Source organism: Lepidochelys kempii, chromosome 3, assembly GCF_965140265.1.
Source record: "Lepidochelys kempii isolate rLepKem1 chromosome 3, rLepKem1.hap2, whole genome shotgun sequence".
Lineage (NCBI taxonomy): Eukaryota > Metazoa > Chordata > Testudines > Cheloniidae > Lepidochelys > Lepidochelys kempii.
In genome coordinates this window covers 178,308,559-178,324,777 of record NC_133258.1, presented here as the reverse complement: position 1 = coordinate 178,324,777, position 16,219 = coordinate 178,308,559, and the positions used below count along the sequence as shown (strand labels likewise).

At 46.7% G+C, this 16,219-nt stretch overlaps 1 protein-coding gene across 4 annotated transcripts in view; it reads right to left on the bottom strand.

Moving 5' to 3' along the window:
• MSH2 (mutS homolog 2) overlaps positions 1-15,326 on the bottom strand; it is a 105,529-nt gene extending 90,203 nt beyond the window's left edge. For 2 of the 4 annotated variants that reach the window (XR_012158275.1, XM_073339150.1), the window contains exons 1-3: positions 15,076-15,326; positions 2,961-3,115; positions 1,508-1,786 (exon numbers count right to left, since the gene is read on the bottom strand). Coding sequence is in view for 3 of the 4 variants with exons in the window: in XM_073339150.1 (XP_073195251.1) it covers positions 1,508-1,786; positions 2,961-3,115; positions 15,076-15,304 (663 nt within the window). In the remaining variant the exon portion in view is untranslated. Of the gene's footprint in view, positions 1-1,507; positions 1,787-2,960; positions 3,116-15,075 lie in introns of those variants that run through there. The other 2 variants (XM_073339151.1, XM_073339153.1) reach the window with 2 other exon arrangements.
• Between the last annotated feature and the right edge of the window lie 893 nt (positions 15,327-16,219).

Here is a 16,219-nt window from a genome sequence, read left to right as displayed (position 1 = left end):
AGTTGTTAATCTGTATTCAATTGTTAGACTATACAGAGAGAAGTAAGATAGGTGTTTACTTTAAGGGTATGTCTACATTACAAAATTATGTTGACCTAAATTACGTTACCATACAGCCACTGCAGTAATTAAATCACTTTTTATTCCTGGGGGAATTCTATGCCACTGCGTGCATGCAGAATTCATGTCCCCTGAAGATTTCTTTGCTTCCCCACAGAGAAATGGCTTTCTGACAGAGAAGCAAAGGGAAGCCAAAAGAGCAGTCACGCAACCCCCACTCCTCCCTCAGCAGTGAGGGAGCGTCATTCTCGGGACCCAGAGCAGCCGGTGGAGATGTCAATCACTGCAGGTCTGGGGTAACCTCGGCTTGTGGCTCCTACCCTGCAACAGGCTGAGCTGCTAGTCCCAGCTGGGCTGGAGGAGGACAGGACTTCCTCTTCCCCTGCAAGGAGCTGCCAAGGCTGGGTCAGACCCACCCCCAGAAACCTCCCCAGCTGCAGGAAGCTCCATACCCCACCCCCCACTTCCTGCCCCCATCCGTCCTCAGTTGCAGGGGAGGGGTCACGTTGCAGGGAGCTACGCCCCTGTCCGCCCAACCCCTGTGCATGTGGACCCCTCATCCATATCCATACCCTTGTCGAGCCTCACATCCCTGCACCCAGAACCCTTCCACCGAGCCTCACACACTTGGACCCCCCCCACCCCAAACCGAGTCTCATCCCCACAAGCCCCCCCCCAACCTCCCAACAAGCCCCTGTGCATCCAGATCCCCCTGGCACCCACACCTCCCACCAAGCTGCCCACATCCACATTTTCCCCCCCACACAGAACTCTCTCACCCCACACATGGATTCCCCCATACTTGGATCCTGTAGGATGATCTCCCACCTCTGTGCAGCCAGGTGCCTGTACTCCCGACTGCCATGCTGGAGCCACATTTATTTATTGACAAATAAAACGTGCAGAATTTTTTGGGAGTGGGAGCAAAATTCCCTCAGAAGTACAGACTTTTGCACGTCCCCACTACACTCCTTGTGTTAGTGGTGCATGTCCCCACCAGGAGTGCTTACACCAATTTAACTGTCAGTGTGGGGCAACAGTCCACGTAAGCAACACAGTGTCTGTACAGACACTGCGTCGACCTAACTATGTCAACCTAACCACTACACCTCTTGTGCAGGTGGAATTATTAAGTTGGCACAGTGGGCATTATATCAGCAGGAGCAACATTTTAGTGTAGACACTTAGAATTAGGTTGACTTGAGCTGCCTTGCGTAGATCTAACTCGAAAGCATAGACAAGGATTAACAGTATCTTTTGTTGTTGATTACGTTTTAATCAACAAGCGATGTATATATCATCCAGAATTCCCTCAAGTTAATATATTAATCCTGTTCATTTCTTAGCCTTTATCAATCTTAGTTCACAACTTATTTCAGAGCTTTTTCTTCCCATTCTCAAATAATACAAATGTAAATCAGTCAGTCCACATATACACCCCACTTACGTGTCGCAGTTTTCCCATATCTCCAGAAGTCTCTCCTCCTGGTAGCACACATTCCTTAGGTCCAATTTGAACCAGCAGAGCTTCAAGGTTTGAGAACTGATCGTTATCTGGAAACTCACAGACACCCAGCTTCCTGAGCGTAGTGTCAACATACCCAACTCCAACTATTCTTTGTCCATCAGCAGTATATAGCTTAACACCCACAACACCAATGGCAGTCGACATGTCATTATTGCCAAAGAGAATTTCCTCAAACTGGGCAAGGTTACCTGGAGAACCCTATTTGAGAAAGAAAACTTAGAACAGCCCTACAATTTTTTTTCTAATCTTTTGCAGAACAAACACTGTCCAGGTTAGTAGAACAAATTGGGGTTTTTTTTGCATTTCAGAGAAATCAGTGTTCTAGGATTTCTCAAACTTTAAAATCATCTGAAATAGAAATAAAAGCAAATATGATAATTAACTACATAAATTTGTATCCAATAAAATTCATTCCCAATGCAACTGGATTCCCAAACTATCCTGAAATCTGAAACTGCTTTTAAAATAAGATAACGGGAGTGAGGTAATATCTTTTACCCGGACCAACTTCTGTTAGTGAGAGCCACAAGCTTCTGAATATACACAGAGCTCTTCTTTAGATCTCTTCCAGGCTCCGTGTAAGCTCAAAACCTTGCATCTCACCAACAGAAGTTGGTCCAATAAAAGACATTACCTTACCCACCTTGTTTCTCTACTATCCTGGGACCAACACAACTACAACACTACATTCAAACTAAGATTAATTTGAACTACCTTTCTAGTCTCAAATTATGTTACTCTAATCCAGAAGTGTCAAAACACCCAGCCTGTAATTTGTGGACAACAGGACATTCAGATTCTACAGTTTTAGCTTTTGGTTTAAAAAAATTTCTTGTCCCAATGGTTGCAAAGAAAGCCTAAATGTGATTAATACAATGTTGTCTTTGGAGCGTGAGGATAGAAACATTTTGGCACCTGTAGTGTAGTGATTTTTTGATGCTGTAAAACATAGTAATATAATATGCTGTATATACATGCTTTTTTTTTTTAAAGGCACAAAGGGACAAATGAAATACTGCATGCTCACAGTACATAAAATAGACAGGGTTCTAACTTTTCAAACTATTAAGACTATACTTGCAGAAAAAAAATATGAATTTAAACCTCCAGCTATACAGTAAGTCAGTTGTCCTGAAGCTCCCCCAGAGCATCATATGGCACACCTGCAGTGCAGGATCCACCCACCCTGGAGTAGCGGGGAAATGCTGCGACATACGGAAAAATATGGACATACCTCCCCTCCCCCTCCCCAATCATGTGGCCAACTGGAGGCACTGAAAGTCTGTAAGGAAGTTTGAAACTGGATGAATAGAAGCATAGTAAACATCTGCATTTTTTTCCACTTCAATCATATGGAGATAGAAAATTGTACCTTGTATGCCAAATACCAGTCATTCTCTTTGGTAGATTTACTTCCTGCTTTGTTCTTGTAAATTTCAACTCTGTACTGACGAACCAGAAGTAAATCTCTCAGAAAAGATTCGAAGTTCATTTTACTAAGCACAACACTCTCGAGTTTCTGATTTCCTACAGGAAGAGGAAAAGTGAATAAAATATTTGTAAGGTAAATGTAGTATTGGTTTTCTTACATACATTCTGTAATTGAGAGCTCTGCAAAGGATAAATGTAATAACCTTTAGAGGATACAGTATTATTTTGACAAGCAAGGAAGAAGCACACACAAATTCCAAGAACCAAAATAAAAACATCTCACTTCGTTGTAAAGAGTATGCGGATTTCCAAGTGTTAAGAACAGCTCCAGATTCTGTAGAAAACTTGATTGACCCAGAAAGCAATCGAGTCAATTTCAAAAATTTTCACTAATCTATAAAATTGATCTACTTTTCCCTCTTGATATGGGTTTTACCCTCAGATTTTCTAGTTTGTCTTTCGCACTACACAATAGTTTTTCTGAGCAAGGAGAGTGGAAACAAGCTACAGTTTTCTCTTCAGGGGAGTACTACCAATGATAACTCATGAAAAACTCTGTTGTCCACATTAATTCAAGGGGCGGCCTCCTGCTATATAGTGACCTGAATTCTGCCACAATAAAAAATAAAATAAAATAAAAGAGTTAAGAGCATGCACATTAATTCAAAAAACCCCCCTATACATCACCATAAAACCCACTACCCTAAGGAAACTATGTGTAGCTGACAAAATTCTTGGTTTTACTCTTAAGTCCACCAAATTGGAAGCTTTTCTCTCCCTTTTATATCTTTAATAAGTATACCACCCACTTATCCTACAAATCTTACAACTATAGCAGGATTTTAGATTGTTTTCTTCATTCAGAACTCAACCAATAGCCATACAAATGAGTTACATTAGAATCAGAGGAAATGGAAACACACGCTGTTAAGCTCTCTCTCTGCCAACACAGGATTGCTCATACAGCATGATGTTTAGTATTTTGTTCAGTCTGGTTTTAAAGTAGTTAAAAGAGGTGACCATCTGCAGCACATGAAGAATGTGTGAATGAAGTTTTACATGTGACCTTCATTCAAAATAAAAGTTATACTTTAGGACATTTGAATACTGTAGCTGATACTCAAGAGTTAAGTTTTGGTTCAGTTTAAACCTGGAACTAAGGAAGAATATAAATGCATGCATGCATGTTTAATATCTTCTGGATTTGAACCTTTATGAGCTTTAAAATTTGTAATACACTGTCAAGCTCAATAAGTCTTTACAGTGCAAATAAAAAAAAAATCAAAGTTTAGCATGTATTACAGAACAATGTTTTCCCTCTTGACACAATTGAGGGAAAAATTACTATCACTATTGTGACCGTGCCATTCAGATTTATTTTACTGAATGTGAACTAGTAACATTACACTGTAGAGTAACTCCTCACTTAACATTGTAGTGATGTTCCTGAAAAATGTGACTTTAAGTGAAACGATGTTAAGCGAATCCAATTTCCCCATAAGAATTAATGTAAATAGGGGGGGGTTAGGTTCCAGGGAAATTTTTTTTTGCCAGACAAAAGGCATTAGATACATTTTAAACAAGCAATTTAATACTACAATCATCATTGCCGAGTATGAAGCGTGGTTGAGGTGGTGGAGTCAGAGAGTGGAAGAAGGTGGATTGTCCGGCTGCTCCTCTTGCTGAACTCGAAAAAACACATTAGAGATGGTTGTTTTGCTTCCCCCCCACCCCCCACCCCCTTTTTTTTTTTTCCAAGTGAATGGCGAAGCTCCTGTGCATTTCACAGACTTTCATGGGAGCAGGGCCAGGTTCTGTGCATCTCTGCGCCACTTCTCCCCCTTGCTCCAGCGAAGCAGGAGCTGGAATGCTACTCCTGGAACTTGCTTTGGGCGGGCTGCCGCCCCCTGTGTTCTTGCCTCCCTCCAGCGAAGGGGGGGGAGCAGATAAAACATGATTTACTCTGTAGCAAGACAGCAAGGCAGGGCCTCTGCTGTGCACCGCCCGCAGCTGCTTTGCAGGCAGCCGGTGGCGTCGCAAGCACTTGGTGTAGAGCCCTATTCCCGAGCAGGGCCATTGGGCCAGTGAATCGCTGGGGTGGGGGGGTAGTGTGCATGTGCTGGGTGTTTACAAACTTATTGTACGTACAGTACCACAGTTGGGAGGTGCACCTACTTTACCCCGCACAGGTACAGTCCACTGGTACTGGAGACAATGAGGCAGGGCAAGGAGGCTGAAGGTGCTGTGGGCTAAGAGAAGCACGTTGCGCAGCAGCAGCTTTCCCTACTCTGCAAGCACCAGGGGCGGAGGACTCAAACCTCGGCCCGGCCACTCCACCCCTTCGCCCAAACCCATACCCTTAACCCGCCTCTTCTTTCCCCCCACCTTTACTCCGCAAGCCGCGTCCTCGCTCCTCCCCCCTCCCTCCTGCCAAGGGCAATCAGCTGATTTGCGGTGTTCAGGAGGCAGGGGAGGGAGGGGGAGCCTGCGCACCAAGTTCTTGCTCCTCCAGCCTCGCCCCTTTCTCCTCAATGCCGCAAGCCAGCTGACTGCTACGGGCCGTAGGCAGGGGAGGAATGGGAAGGCGCTGATCCACGGGATCTGCCGGTGGGTAGGAGGCACTGGGGCGGGGGGCGGGGCGCGTAGGGAGGCTGCCAGCTGCGGAGAAAGCAGGCAGCCAAACAACATAATAGTGGAGCATTGCACAACTTTAAATGAGCATGTTCCCTAATCGATCAGTAACGTAACAACGAAACAATGTTAACCGGGACGACTTTAAATGAGGAGTTACTGTATTTAAAGCAATTCCTGATCAAGCACAATACGATGAAGTGAGCTGTAGCTCACGAAAGCTTATGCTCAAATAAATTGGTTAGTCTCTAAGGTGCCACAAGTACTCCTTTTCTTTATACTAAGGCCTGGTCTACAATGCACAGTTTTGTCAGCAAAAGGCAGCTTTTGGCAATGAAACAGTAGAGGTTTACACACTGCAATGTCACTGTCAGCAACAAAATAGAACCACCTCAAAGAGAGTCATAGGGCTTTTTACACAAAAGTTTTGACACCAAAGTGCCTGTATAGACACCACACTATTTTATTGCTGTAATTGGCCTCGAGAGGTTGTCCCACAATGCCCATCCCAACCGCTCTGGTCAGCGGTTCCAACACTGCTGCCCTACAGCCAGGCAAGCAACTGTCCACCCCTCCTCTCCTTTAAAGCCCCGGGAATTTTTGAAATTCAACATGCTGTTCGCTCGGCCTGGAGAGCTCACGTCACATCTTCCCAACTGACCTTGTTCCACACAGCAGACGCTCTCCCACTTGGACCACTGCGGAGCCGCTGGATCTGGGGAGAGGCAGCTGTGCAGTCCCAACTGCGCTCCAGCCATAGGAATTTCAATACCCATTGGCAGATTTCATGAAGCTTGGGCAAAAAAGAGCTATGATTGGGACATGCTACAATGTAGAGCAATGACCAAGGAGCTGAGGCACATGTACCAGAAGGCGAGGGAAGCAGAACACCGCCCCGGCGCTGAGCCCCAGACCTGCCATTTTTATAGGGAGTTGGATGCTATCTTCAGCGGCGACCCCACCTCCACCACCAGTAGCCCCATGGATGAGAGGAGACGAGACCCCTGGTAAGTGGTTTTGCTTTGTGAAGTGCAGAGGTGGGTTGAGGGCATAGAAATGTAGAAGGCTGGCTGTGTTTCTGTGTGCTGGACATTCCCCTGTGCAGCTAAGCAGTATGGCAGAACAAGGTGCTGATGCACACTGAGATTTCATGGGAATCCTCCAGAGATCTCTAGGAAACTTTTCTGGATGTACTCGCCAATCCTCTGCCAAAGGTTCCTTGGCAGAGCTTCTGTGTTCCTTCCCCCATTGAAGGAAACTTTCCCACGCCATTCTGCAAACACTTGCAGGGACCAAAGCAGCACACAGGCAAACGGCATAGGGACTGGGACGGAATCTGCAAGTGTGTAGTAGATGCACGCTTGCTCACTCTCAGGAGTGAGATATCTGCTACAATGACCCCCATCTGTGGAAAAGGGTGCAAAATTTAGAATATTGTCCCTAGTCAACTGCACTGCGACCCTTTCATATTGATTTTCATAGAATCATAGAATATCAGGGTTGGAAGGGACCCCAGAAGGTCGTCTAGTCCAACCCCCTGCTCAAAGCAGGACCAATTCCCAGTTAAATCATCCCAGCCAGGGCTTTGTCAAGCCTGACCTTAAAAACCTCTAAGGAAGGAGATTCTACCACCTCCCTAGGTAAGGCATTCCAGTGTTTCACCACCCTCTTAGTGAAAAAGTTTTTCCTAATATCCAATCTAAACCTCCCCCACTGCAACTTGAGACCATTACTCCTCGTTCTGTCATCTGCTACCATTGAGAACAGTCTAGAGCCATCCTCTTTGGAACCCCCTTTCAGGTAGTTGAAAGCAGCTATCAAATCCCCCCTCATTCTTCTCTTCTGCAGGCTAAACAATCCCAGTTCCCTCAGCCTCTCCTCATAACTCATGTGTTCCAGTCCCCTAATCATTTTTGTTGCCCTTCGCTGGACTCTCTCCAATTTATCCACATCCTTCTTGAAGTGTGGGGCCCAAAACTGGACACAGTACTCCAGATGAGGCCTCACCAATGTCGAATAGAGGGGAACGATCACGTCCCTCGATCTGCTCGCTATGCCCCTACTTATACATCCCAAAATGCCATTGGCCTTCTTGGCAACAAGGGCACACTGCTGACTCGTATCCAGCTTCTCGTCCACTGTCACCCCTAGGTCCTTTTCTGCAGAACTGCTGCCTAGCCATTCGGTCCCTAGTCTGTAGCTGTGCATTGGGTTCTTCCGTCCTAAGTGCAGGACCCTGCACTTATCCTTATTGAACCTCATCAGATTCCTTTTGGCCCAATCTTCCAATTGGTCTAGGTCCTTCTGTATCCTATCCCTCCCCTCCAGCGTATCTACCACTCCTCCCAGTTTAGTATCATCCGCAAATTTGCTGAGAGTGCAATCCACACCATCCTCCAGATCATTTATGAAGATATTGAATAAAACCGGCCCCAGGACCGACCCTTGGGGCACTCCACTTGATACCGGCTGCCAACTAGACATGGAGCCATTGATCACTACCCGTTGAGCCCGACAATTTAGCCAGCTTTCTACCCACCTTATAGTGCATTCATCCAGCCCATACTTCCTTAACTTGCTGACAAGAATACTATGGGAGACCGTGTCAAAAGCTTTGCTAAAGTCAAGAAACAATACATCCACTGCTTTCCCTTCATCCACAGAACCAGTAATCTCATCATAAAAGGCGATTAGATTAGTCAGGCATGACCTTCCCTTGGTGAATCCATGCTGGCTGTTCCTGATCACTTTCCTCTCATGCAAGTGCTTCAGGATTGATTCTTTGAGGACCTGCTCCATGATTTTTCCAGGGACTGAGGTGAGGCTGACTGGCCTGTAGTTCCCAGGATCTTCCTTCTTCCCTTTTTTAAAGATTGGCACTACATTAGCCTTTTTCCAGTCATCCGGGACTTCCCCGGTTCGCCACGAGTTTTCAAAGATAATGGCCAGTGGCTCTGCAATCACAGCCGCCAATTCCTTCAGCACTCTCGGATGCAACTCGTCCGGCCCCATGGACTCTTTTCTCTTGATGTAGAACCCATTTTCTCTTGATGTAGAACGTACCTCCTCCTGGGATAAACTCACCATGCTGGTCAGTGAGGAAGTGATTTGTGTGTTAGTAGAGGTGTATTTTACTGTACTGTTTCAATCCTCTGCATGTACTTAATCATGCTTCTGTGTATTGTTCTTTGTGCTTCTGCAGATGTGGCCTTCGAAGGCACCCTGTACACACCAGCAGAGCACCTCCAACAGATAAGAAAGCACCCAAGATGGAGCAAAGAAGAGACATTCCAGGAGGTCATGCAATGCTCAGATGCAAAAAACAGGGAACACAGGCAGTGGAGGACAGAAAAGAGGACAAAAGCAAAAACAGAACAAAAAGCAGGACAGAAAAGAATATGAGGCTTACAACAGGGATGCAATAGAGAGGATGATAAAAGTTATGGAGAAACAAACCAAGATGCTACCATCCTTCATAATGCTCCAAACTGAGCAGATGCCTGTCTGTCCTCCCCACCAGCATATTCAGAACTCTTTCCCATGACTTCCCCAAACTCCACCCGTGAATTCCTTTCCGTTGTCTAGGACTTCTTGCTTTCCCGCTCACTCCACCCCCCAGACATCTTTTCAAATGACAGCTGGACTTATGCACAGCTCTGAAAGTCGGCCCTCCTCTGATACCTCCTCTCCCCACAGCAATTGTGGGCGTGGGTGCGGGTGGTGCTGTATTTTTTTGTACAAGAAAAGCGAAGGGTTTTTTTTTTTAATATGAACTCTGTTTCCTGCAAATTGTGATAACACATGGCAGCAACAAGCAAGCAAGCAGTTAAATCATTAGTTTATATTGAATCATAGGCCACAAAAAATCACAAGTTCCTCCTTGCAAAACTTGATTTCATTAAGCATTGTAGTCCAGAGCATAGCAACATACATTACTGATTCTCATCTTCGAAGTGTTGCCTCAAAGCCTTCCTGATTTGAACTGTCTCCTGTTGTGAGCCCTTCTAATAGCCCTAGTATCTGGCTGCTCAAAAGCAGCAGTCCACCCTTGAGCAAACTTTTTCCCCTTACCATCACAAATATTGGGCAACGTGCAACACGCAACTACGATCGTGGAAATATTATCCTCATTGAGGTCTAACTTGCCATAAAGGCATCGCCAGCATGCCTTTAATCTGCCAAATACGCATTCCAGGGTCATCCTGCAGCTACTGAACCTATTGTTGAATCGCTCCTTATTGCTCTTTAGGTTTCCCATGTAAGGCTTCATGAGCCATGGCATTAAGGGGTATGCCAGGTCTCCCAGAATCACTATGGGCATTTCAACATCTACTGTAATCTTCTTGTCTGGAAAGAAAGCCCCATTTTGCTACTTTCTGTACAGGCTGGTGCTCCCAAAGATACATGCATCATGCACCTTTCCAGACCACCCCGTATTGAGGTTAGTGAAACGCCCACAGTGATCCACAAGTGCCTGCAACACCACGGAGAAGTACCCCTTACTATTGATGTACTCCGTCACAAGGTTGTATGGTGCCAATGTTATACCAATAAATTAAAAACCAGCAGGATCTTATTAAAGAGGAAAAGGCAAAATACCACATGTATTGTGAATACAGAAAGAATCATAGTAAGCAGTTATAGCTATAACATTCCATTCAGTCTCATATTTATTCACACATTCATTCATACACACACACACACACAGGTTCTGCAAGGTTGTTATCATAGTTACCAGCCTTAGAGTTGCTCATGCCAAGCCACTGGCCAGGTGACCTGGACATGAGGAGGGAGCAAGGCCTTGTCAGATGCTCATCTGATGCTCCTGGAAGTTGGTTTGCAGAATCAGACCCCAAAGTTCTCGCTTTCTAGAGTCCATTTTTATAGGAATTTCTTCCTATGCCAGTCTATGGGAATTGCTTCATCATGCTGTTGCTGAATCAATCAGCAGATAGCACGTTCCTGACGGCTCCATGCTGCCAGATGTTATCTTGTTCTTTGGTTCTCCCATTCTTGAGGCTGTTGGGTGGATTCCAGTCTGCCCTCCAGGGGGTCCTCTCATTATTTTCACTTGACGCCTTCTTCAGCCGATGGACACTGGATTCTTAGGCTGGCACCTCCCTGATCGTTCAGTTATTATCCACACCAAGCATCCATCCACATACATCCTCTATCTCTATTTTAATCACAATTGTTAATACAACAAAAGGGCAGGGAGTCTCTGGGTGCTGTTTCTGTTGTTACAGAGTATTGCTTTGAGTCTCTCTCTGTGTGAATTGCTTTGAGAACAGACTCTGTCTTAAAATGTACTAAGGCAACTAGCAGCTTGCAAGTTTCACACAGAGGGAGAGAAACAGTACCAAAAACCAAGAGACCTCTTAATTAATAATACCCTGGAATTTAAACTATGGGGAATCAAACTCATTTGTGATTTTAATACAGAACTTCTTTAATATGATCCAACACCAAAACTGGAAAGTGTGCACCATCTATTGCTCCTCCACAATTAGGGAAAGCCATCTGCTATTTCACATGCCAAGAGTCACGGTCTTTCATAGCAGGATGCAATTAATGGCCTTGCACACTCCTGTTAACGCAGCCCCAACGGTTGACTGCCCAACTCCAAATTGATTTGCAAACAACTGGTAGCAATCTGGAGTCGCTAGCTTCCACACACTGATCACCATGCGCTTCTCCACTGAGAGCAGCTCTCATTTGGGTATCCCTGCGCCACAGGGCTGGGGCGAACTCAGCACACAGTTCCAGGAAGGTGACTTTCCTCACCCAAAAGTTCTGCAGTCATCCCAGACTTGCATAACGATGCCATCCCGCCACTCAGTGCTGGGTTCCCATGCCCAAAAGCGACAGTCCACGTGTTCAGTGTTTCCGTGAATGCCAAAAGTTATGTGTATTGCTTCTATTCATGGCACACAGCAGGTCAGGCAACCATGAATCCTGCTCAGATTGGAACTTCACGAATTAACTGCACTGCCGTTCGCAATGTGCTACTGACAGCTAGAAGAGCATCTGATAGCAGTGCAGGATCCATTCTTTCAGACAGGTGGCAGAGCGAGCAGAAAACAAGCAACACTGAAAAATGCCTTGAGCCAAAGACAGAAGCACATGGAATGCTGGGATGGAAAGCAGTGCATCATGGGACACTGAGCCCAGACTCATGATGTGCTGCGATCCACTCCGCCTTTCCACAAGACCTAGCGGCAGAAGGCGGACAACTGAACTGTGGGATAGCTACCCATAGTGCATTACTCTCACTGTTGATGCTACTGCCCCAAGTGTGGATGCGCTCTGCTGACAGAGGAAGACAGTGTGAACATTCAACAATGATTTTCTTTTAGCACATTTTTGATCATCAACCAAACTTTCAGTAAAAAAAACTGTCAGTGTAGACATGGCCTAAGTTTGCCTCTCACATTGCAGTATTTTTCTGGATATCATTCTCTTTGGGCTTATCTAGATGCTCACAATATAAGTTACACAGTGAGGAAACGGAAAAAAAAATATGCACTATATAATTAACATGCTAAATTCATTGCTGAAAGGCATTACTTGGCAAACAGCCTAATGCAATTCACAAACGGGAATTCACAGTTACAGCCACTAGAGACAACAGTACCTGGACTGCACTATGCCTCAGAGCATGTTGGTTAGTTATTACAATTTGGGGGGGGAGGGACATTAAAAATATTGCCAATCATGGTGTAACACTGCACTACACAATTGGCTGGACAGATTAGGAACGATTTAATTCCAAGTGTCCTATCACCCTAGGATTATGGGAAAGGCAAAGAGGAGTGCTTACATGAATTTAGGACAAAGTTTTCTTGCTTGGGTATCTAAAGTTAAACACCTAAAGCAGTGGTATCCAACCTTCTTAGCTTGGAGCCAAACATTTTATTTCGAACAGGTCAGGTGCCACATAATAATTTAGGGGAAAGTCTGTCCCATTACACTTACTTTGCAGACCTAGGGGAACTGGAACCACCCACAAATACCTAAGATTAGGGAAATTCCAAGCATGCGTAGAGCCAGCGCAACAAGTTTCAACATCTCCCTTCCCACAACCCTGGGTGCAAGGCTAGGGGGAGCGTGTCATACTCTGGCTATTCCTAGCTGACCCGCGGTCCACTGGGGAAATACCCAGTGAGCACAAGTTACAGCAACTCAGAGACCTATAAATACATCCGATGAAGCGGGTTCTAGCCCACGAAAGCTTATGCCCAAATAAATCTGTTAATCTGTAAGGTGCCATCGGACTCCTTGTTGTTTTTGTGGATACAGACTAACAGGGCTACCCCCTGATACTTGAGACCTATAAATAACCACTTATTGGTCTAAAACAAGTGCTTAGACTTTTAAATGTTGTCAAGGTTCCTCCCCCACTCTGAACTCTAGGGTATAGATGTGGGGACCTGCATGAAAAACCTCCTAAGCTTCTCTTTACCAGCTTAGGTCAAAACTTCCCCAAGGTATAAAATATTCCACCCTTTGTCCTTGGATTGGCCGCTACCACCACCAAACTAATACTGGTTACTGGGGAAGAGCTGTTTGGACATGTCTTTCCCCCCAAAATACTTCCCAAAACCTTACACCCCACTTCCTGGACAAGGTTTGGTAAAAAGCCTCACCAATTTGCGTAGGTGACTACAGACCCAGACCCTTGGATTTTAAGAACAATGAACAATCCTCCCAACACTTGCACCCCCCCTTTTCTGGGAAATGTTGGATAAAAAGCCTCACCAATTTGCATAGGTGACCACAGACCCAAACCCTTGGATCTGAGAACAATGAAAAAGCATTCAGTTTTCTTACAAGAAGACTTTTAATAAAAATAGTAGTAAACAGAAATAAAGAAATCCCCTCTGTAAAATCACGATGGTAGATACCTTACAGGGTAATTAGATTCAAAAACATAGAGAACCCCTCTAGGCAAAACCTTTAGTTACAAAAAAGATACACAGACAGAAATAGTTATTCTATTCAGCACAGTTCTTTTCTCAGCCATTTAAAGAAATCATAATCTAACATGTACCTAGCTAGATTACTTACTAAAAGTTCTAAGACTCCATTCCTGGTCTATCCCCGACAAAGACAAGACTATAGACAGACACACAGACTCTTTGTTTCTCTCCCTCCTCCCAGCTTTTGAAAGTATCTTGTCTCCTCCTCATTGGTCATTCTGGTCAGGTGCCAGCGAGGTTACCTTTAGCTTCTTAACCCTTTACAGGTGAGAGGAGCTTTCCCCTGGCCAGGAGGGATTTCAAAGGGGTTTACCCTTCCCTTTATATTTATGACAAATGTCAACGTGTGTGTCTAATATGAATACAGGTTTGGAACCATGGCCCACAAGATCTTTCAGAAGTGTTTTAAACCTAACTGAACATAATTAAACCACAAGTCTTATCCCCTTAAGCAACCATACAAGAGATTTTCATTCCTGAACCCAAAACATCAATACATTTCTTGCTTAGAGCCAGCCCAGGTGGCAGCCCCCAACACATTGCTCTCACTTCTCCAACTAATCTATCCAGTCCTGTATTTCTCGGTTGTACTTTTAAATGGGAGTCACTGCATAGGTGGTTTGCTAAATGTGTAATCTGAGATTTCACTCAATTTAATAAATTCACCAGAAACAACATATGGCAGATACAGTAAAGAAGCTTACTCTGCAATAGGGCAACATGCAGTTAAATAGAGTGATCCGATGATTACAGTACTGTATAATGGTAACTAACAAATCCTCACTGTTGTAATGATTGTTTAGTCCCCAATACTGACACAGCAAAAATTTGTGGACCTGCTGAAGCTTCCTAAATAGTTAAAAATGCATCCATAACTGAGGTCACACTTTCTGCTCACTCTCTTACAGAGAGTCCCTCAAATGCCAACCATGACCCAGAATCCTATGCACCAGCAGCAGGCGCGTTCAAATCTGGGGCCTTGGCAGCTAATCAGAAGGCTCTGGAGCGCATTTAAGAGCCAAAAACAAACCCACGCCAGACGAGAAGAGGGGCACGTTCGCGTAATCAGCGAGGCGCCGGAGGGACGCAAAGGGCTACAGTAACAACATACGGGTAACAAGTGGGTATGTAGAAGTTGTGCGGCCAGCAGAGAACAGCCCAGGACTGAGCTGGGGGCAAGCTTTAGGCAGGACACCCACCCCACGTCCTTTCACAGTTACCCTGTGAGCAGCGCCCACATGGGGAGACTCTACTGCTGAGCCCAGCACACCCTAACCTACAGCTACAGTCACACACGAGACCCCAGCGTCCCCAAGCACAGGGCCGCCCACCCGGCTGCGCCCCGGCCCTTGGCCCAAGCCGAGATTACCCCCCGGCCGGCCGGCTGCCGCCCCGACCCGCGCACCGCCGCCCTGCCGGGCCCCCGCCGCCGGACCCCGCCAGTACCTGGGCCCCCCGCCAGCAGCCGGATGACGCCGCGGGTGCGGAAGAGCTCGCGGGCGGCCAGCAGCGCGTCCCCGCCGTGCACCGTGTAGTGCTCGCCGCGCTCGAAGAAGCGCACGGTGGTGTCGGGCTTGTCGGGCAGCGCCAGCACCGCGCGCACGAACCCGCCCTCGGCGCCCGAGCCCTCCGGCCACAGCGACTCCCCCGCGGAGACAGGCGCCGCCGCCGCCATGCTGCAATCTCCCGCCAGCGCCGCCCCCGCTCCCCGCTCCCCGCCCGGCTCCGCCAATCACCGCGCGGCCGGCACGCACGGCGCCCGCGTGCCGCGTTCTATCCCCGCCCCTATCCCCAGGCGGGCGGCGCTCCCGCCGATCGCTGTGCTGCGCGGCCGCGCGGCGATCAAAGGGGAGGAGCCCTGGCCTGCTCCGTGTCCTCCTGCGGCGACCGCCGGGGGCGGGGCTGGCTCCCGCAGGGAGGGTTTTGCCGGGTCCGTAGGGCGGGGGAGCCGCCCGGGGCGCTCGGGTTGGCCCTGCCCCCAGCCTGGTTGTCGCCGATCCCTCTCCGCCCGCGGTCCTGCCGGCCCTGCTGCCATAGAACCACCTTCTCGCCAAGTGTTGCCCAGCCCCCGGCAAGCCGAGGGCCCCCGTTTGTGCCCAGGAGATCCTTTCGTGCCTGGCACCCCCACTTCCTGAGACCCGGGAGACCTCGGGTCAACTCCCCTGGCTGGGGGGAGCCCATAGTGCCAAGCCCAAGCATTCCAAAATCAAGAGAGGTTTAAAAAATAATAAGTGTTACGGTCTTTTAATTTGACTTCTGGTTTTTTGAGGTTTTTTTAAGGCTTTTTTTTCCCTCCAGGTGTTGCACCACAACCATGAAGATGAGAAATGTACATTTATTTTCAATGAAAACTTCCCGAAAACTTCAGGAGCTGGAGTTTTTAAAAGAACGCTTAATACTGCAAGACTGGCTGCAAAACTCACAAGAGTTGGCAACGGAAGGGAATGTCTGCTGCAAAACAACCAGCAGCAAAAGCTAACATGGCCATAGCCAGTATCACCATGCTGCAGATGTACCGGGTGATGGGAGTACCAGTACATGCTGCATTGATCTTGAATCAGATTTGAGAGCAATCATAAGCTCATGTTGA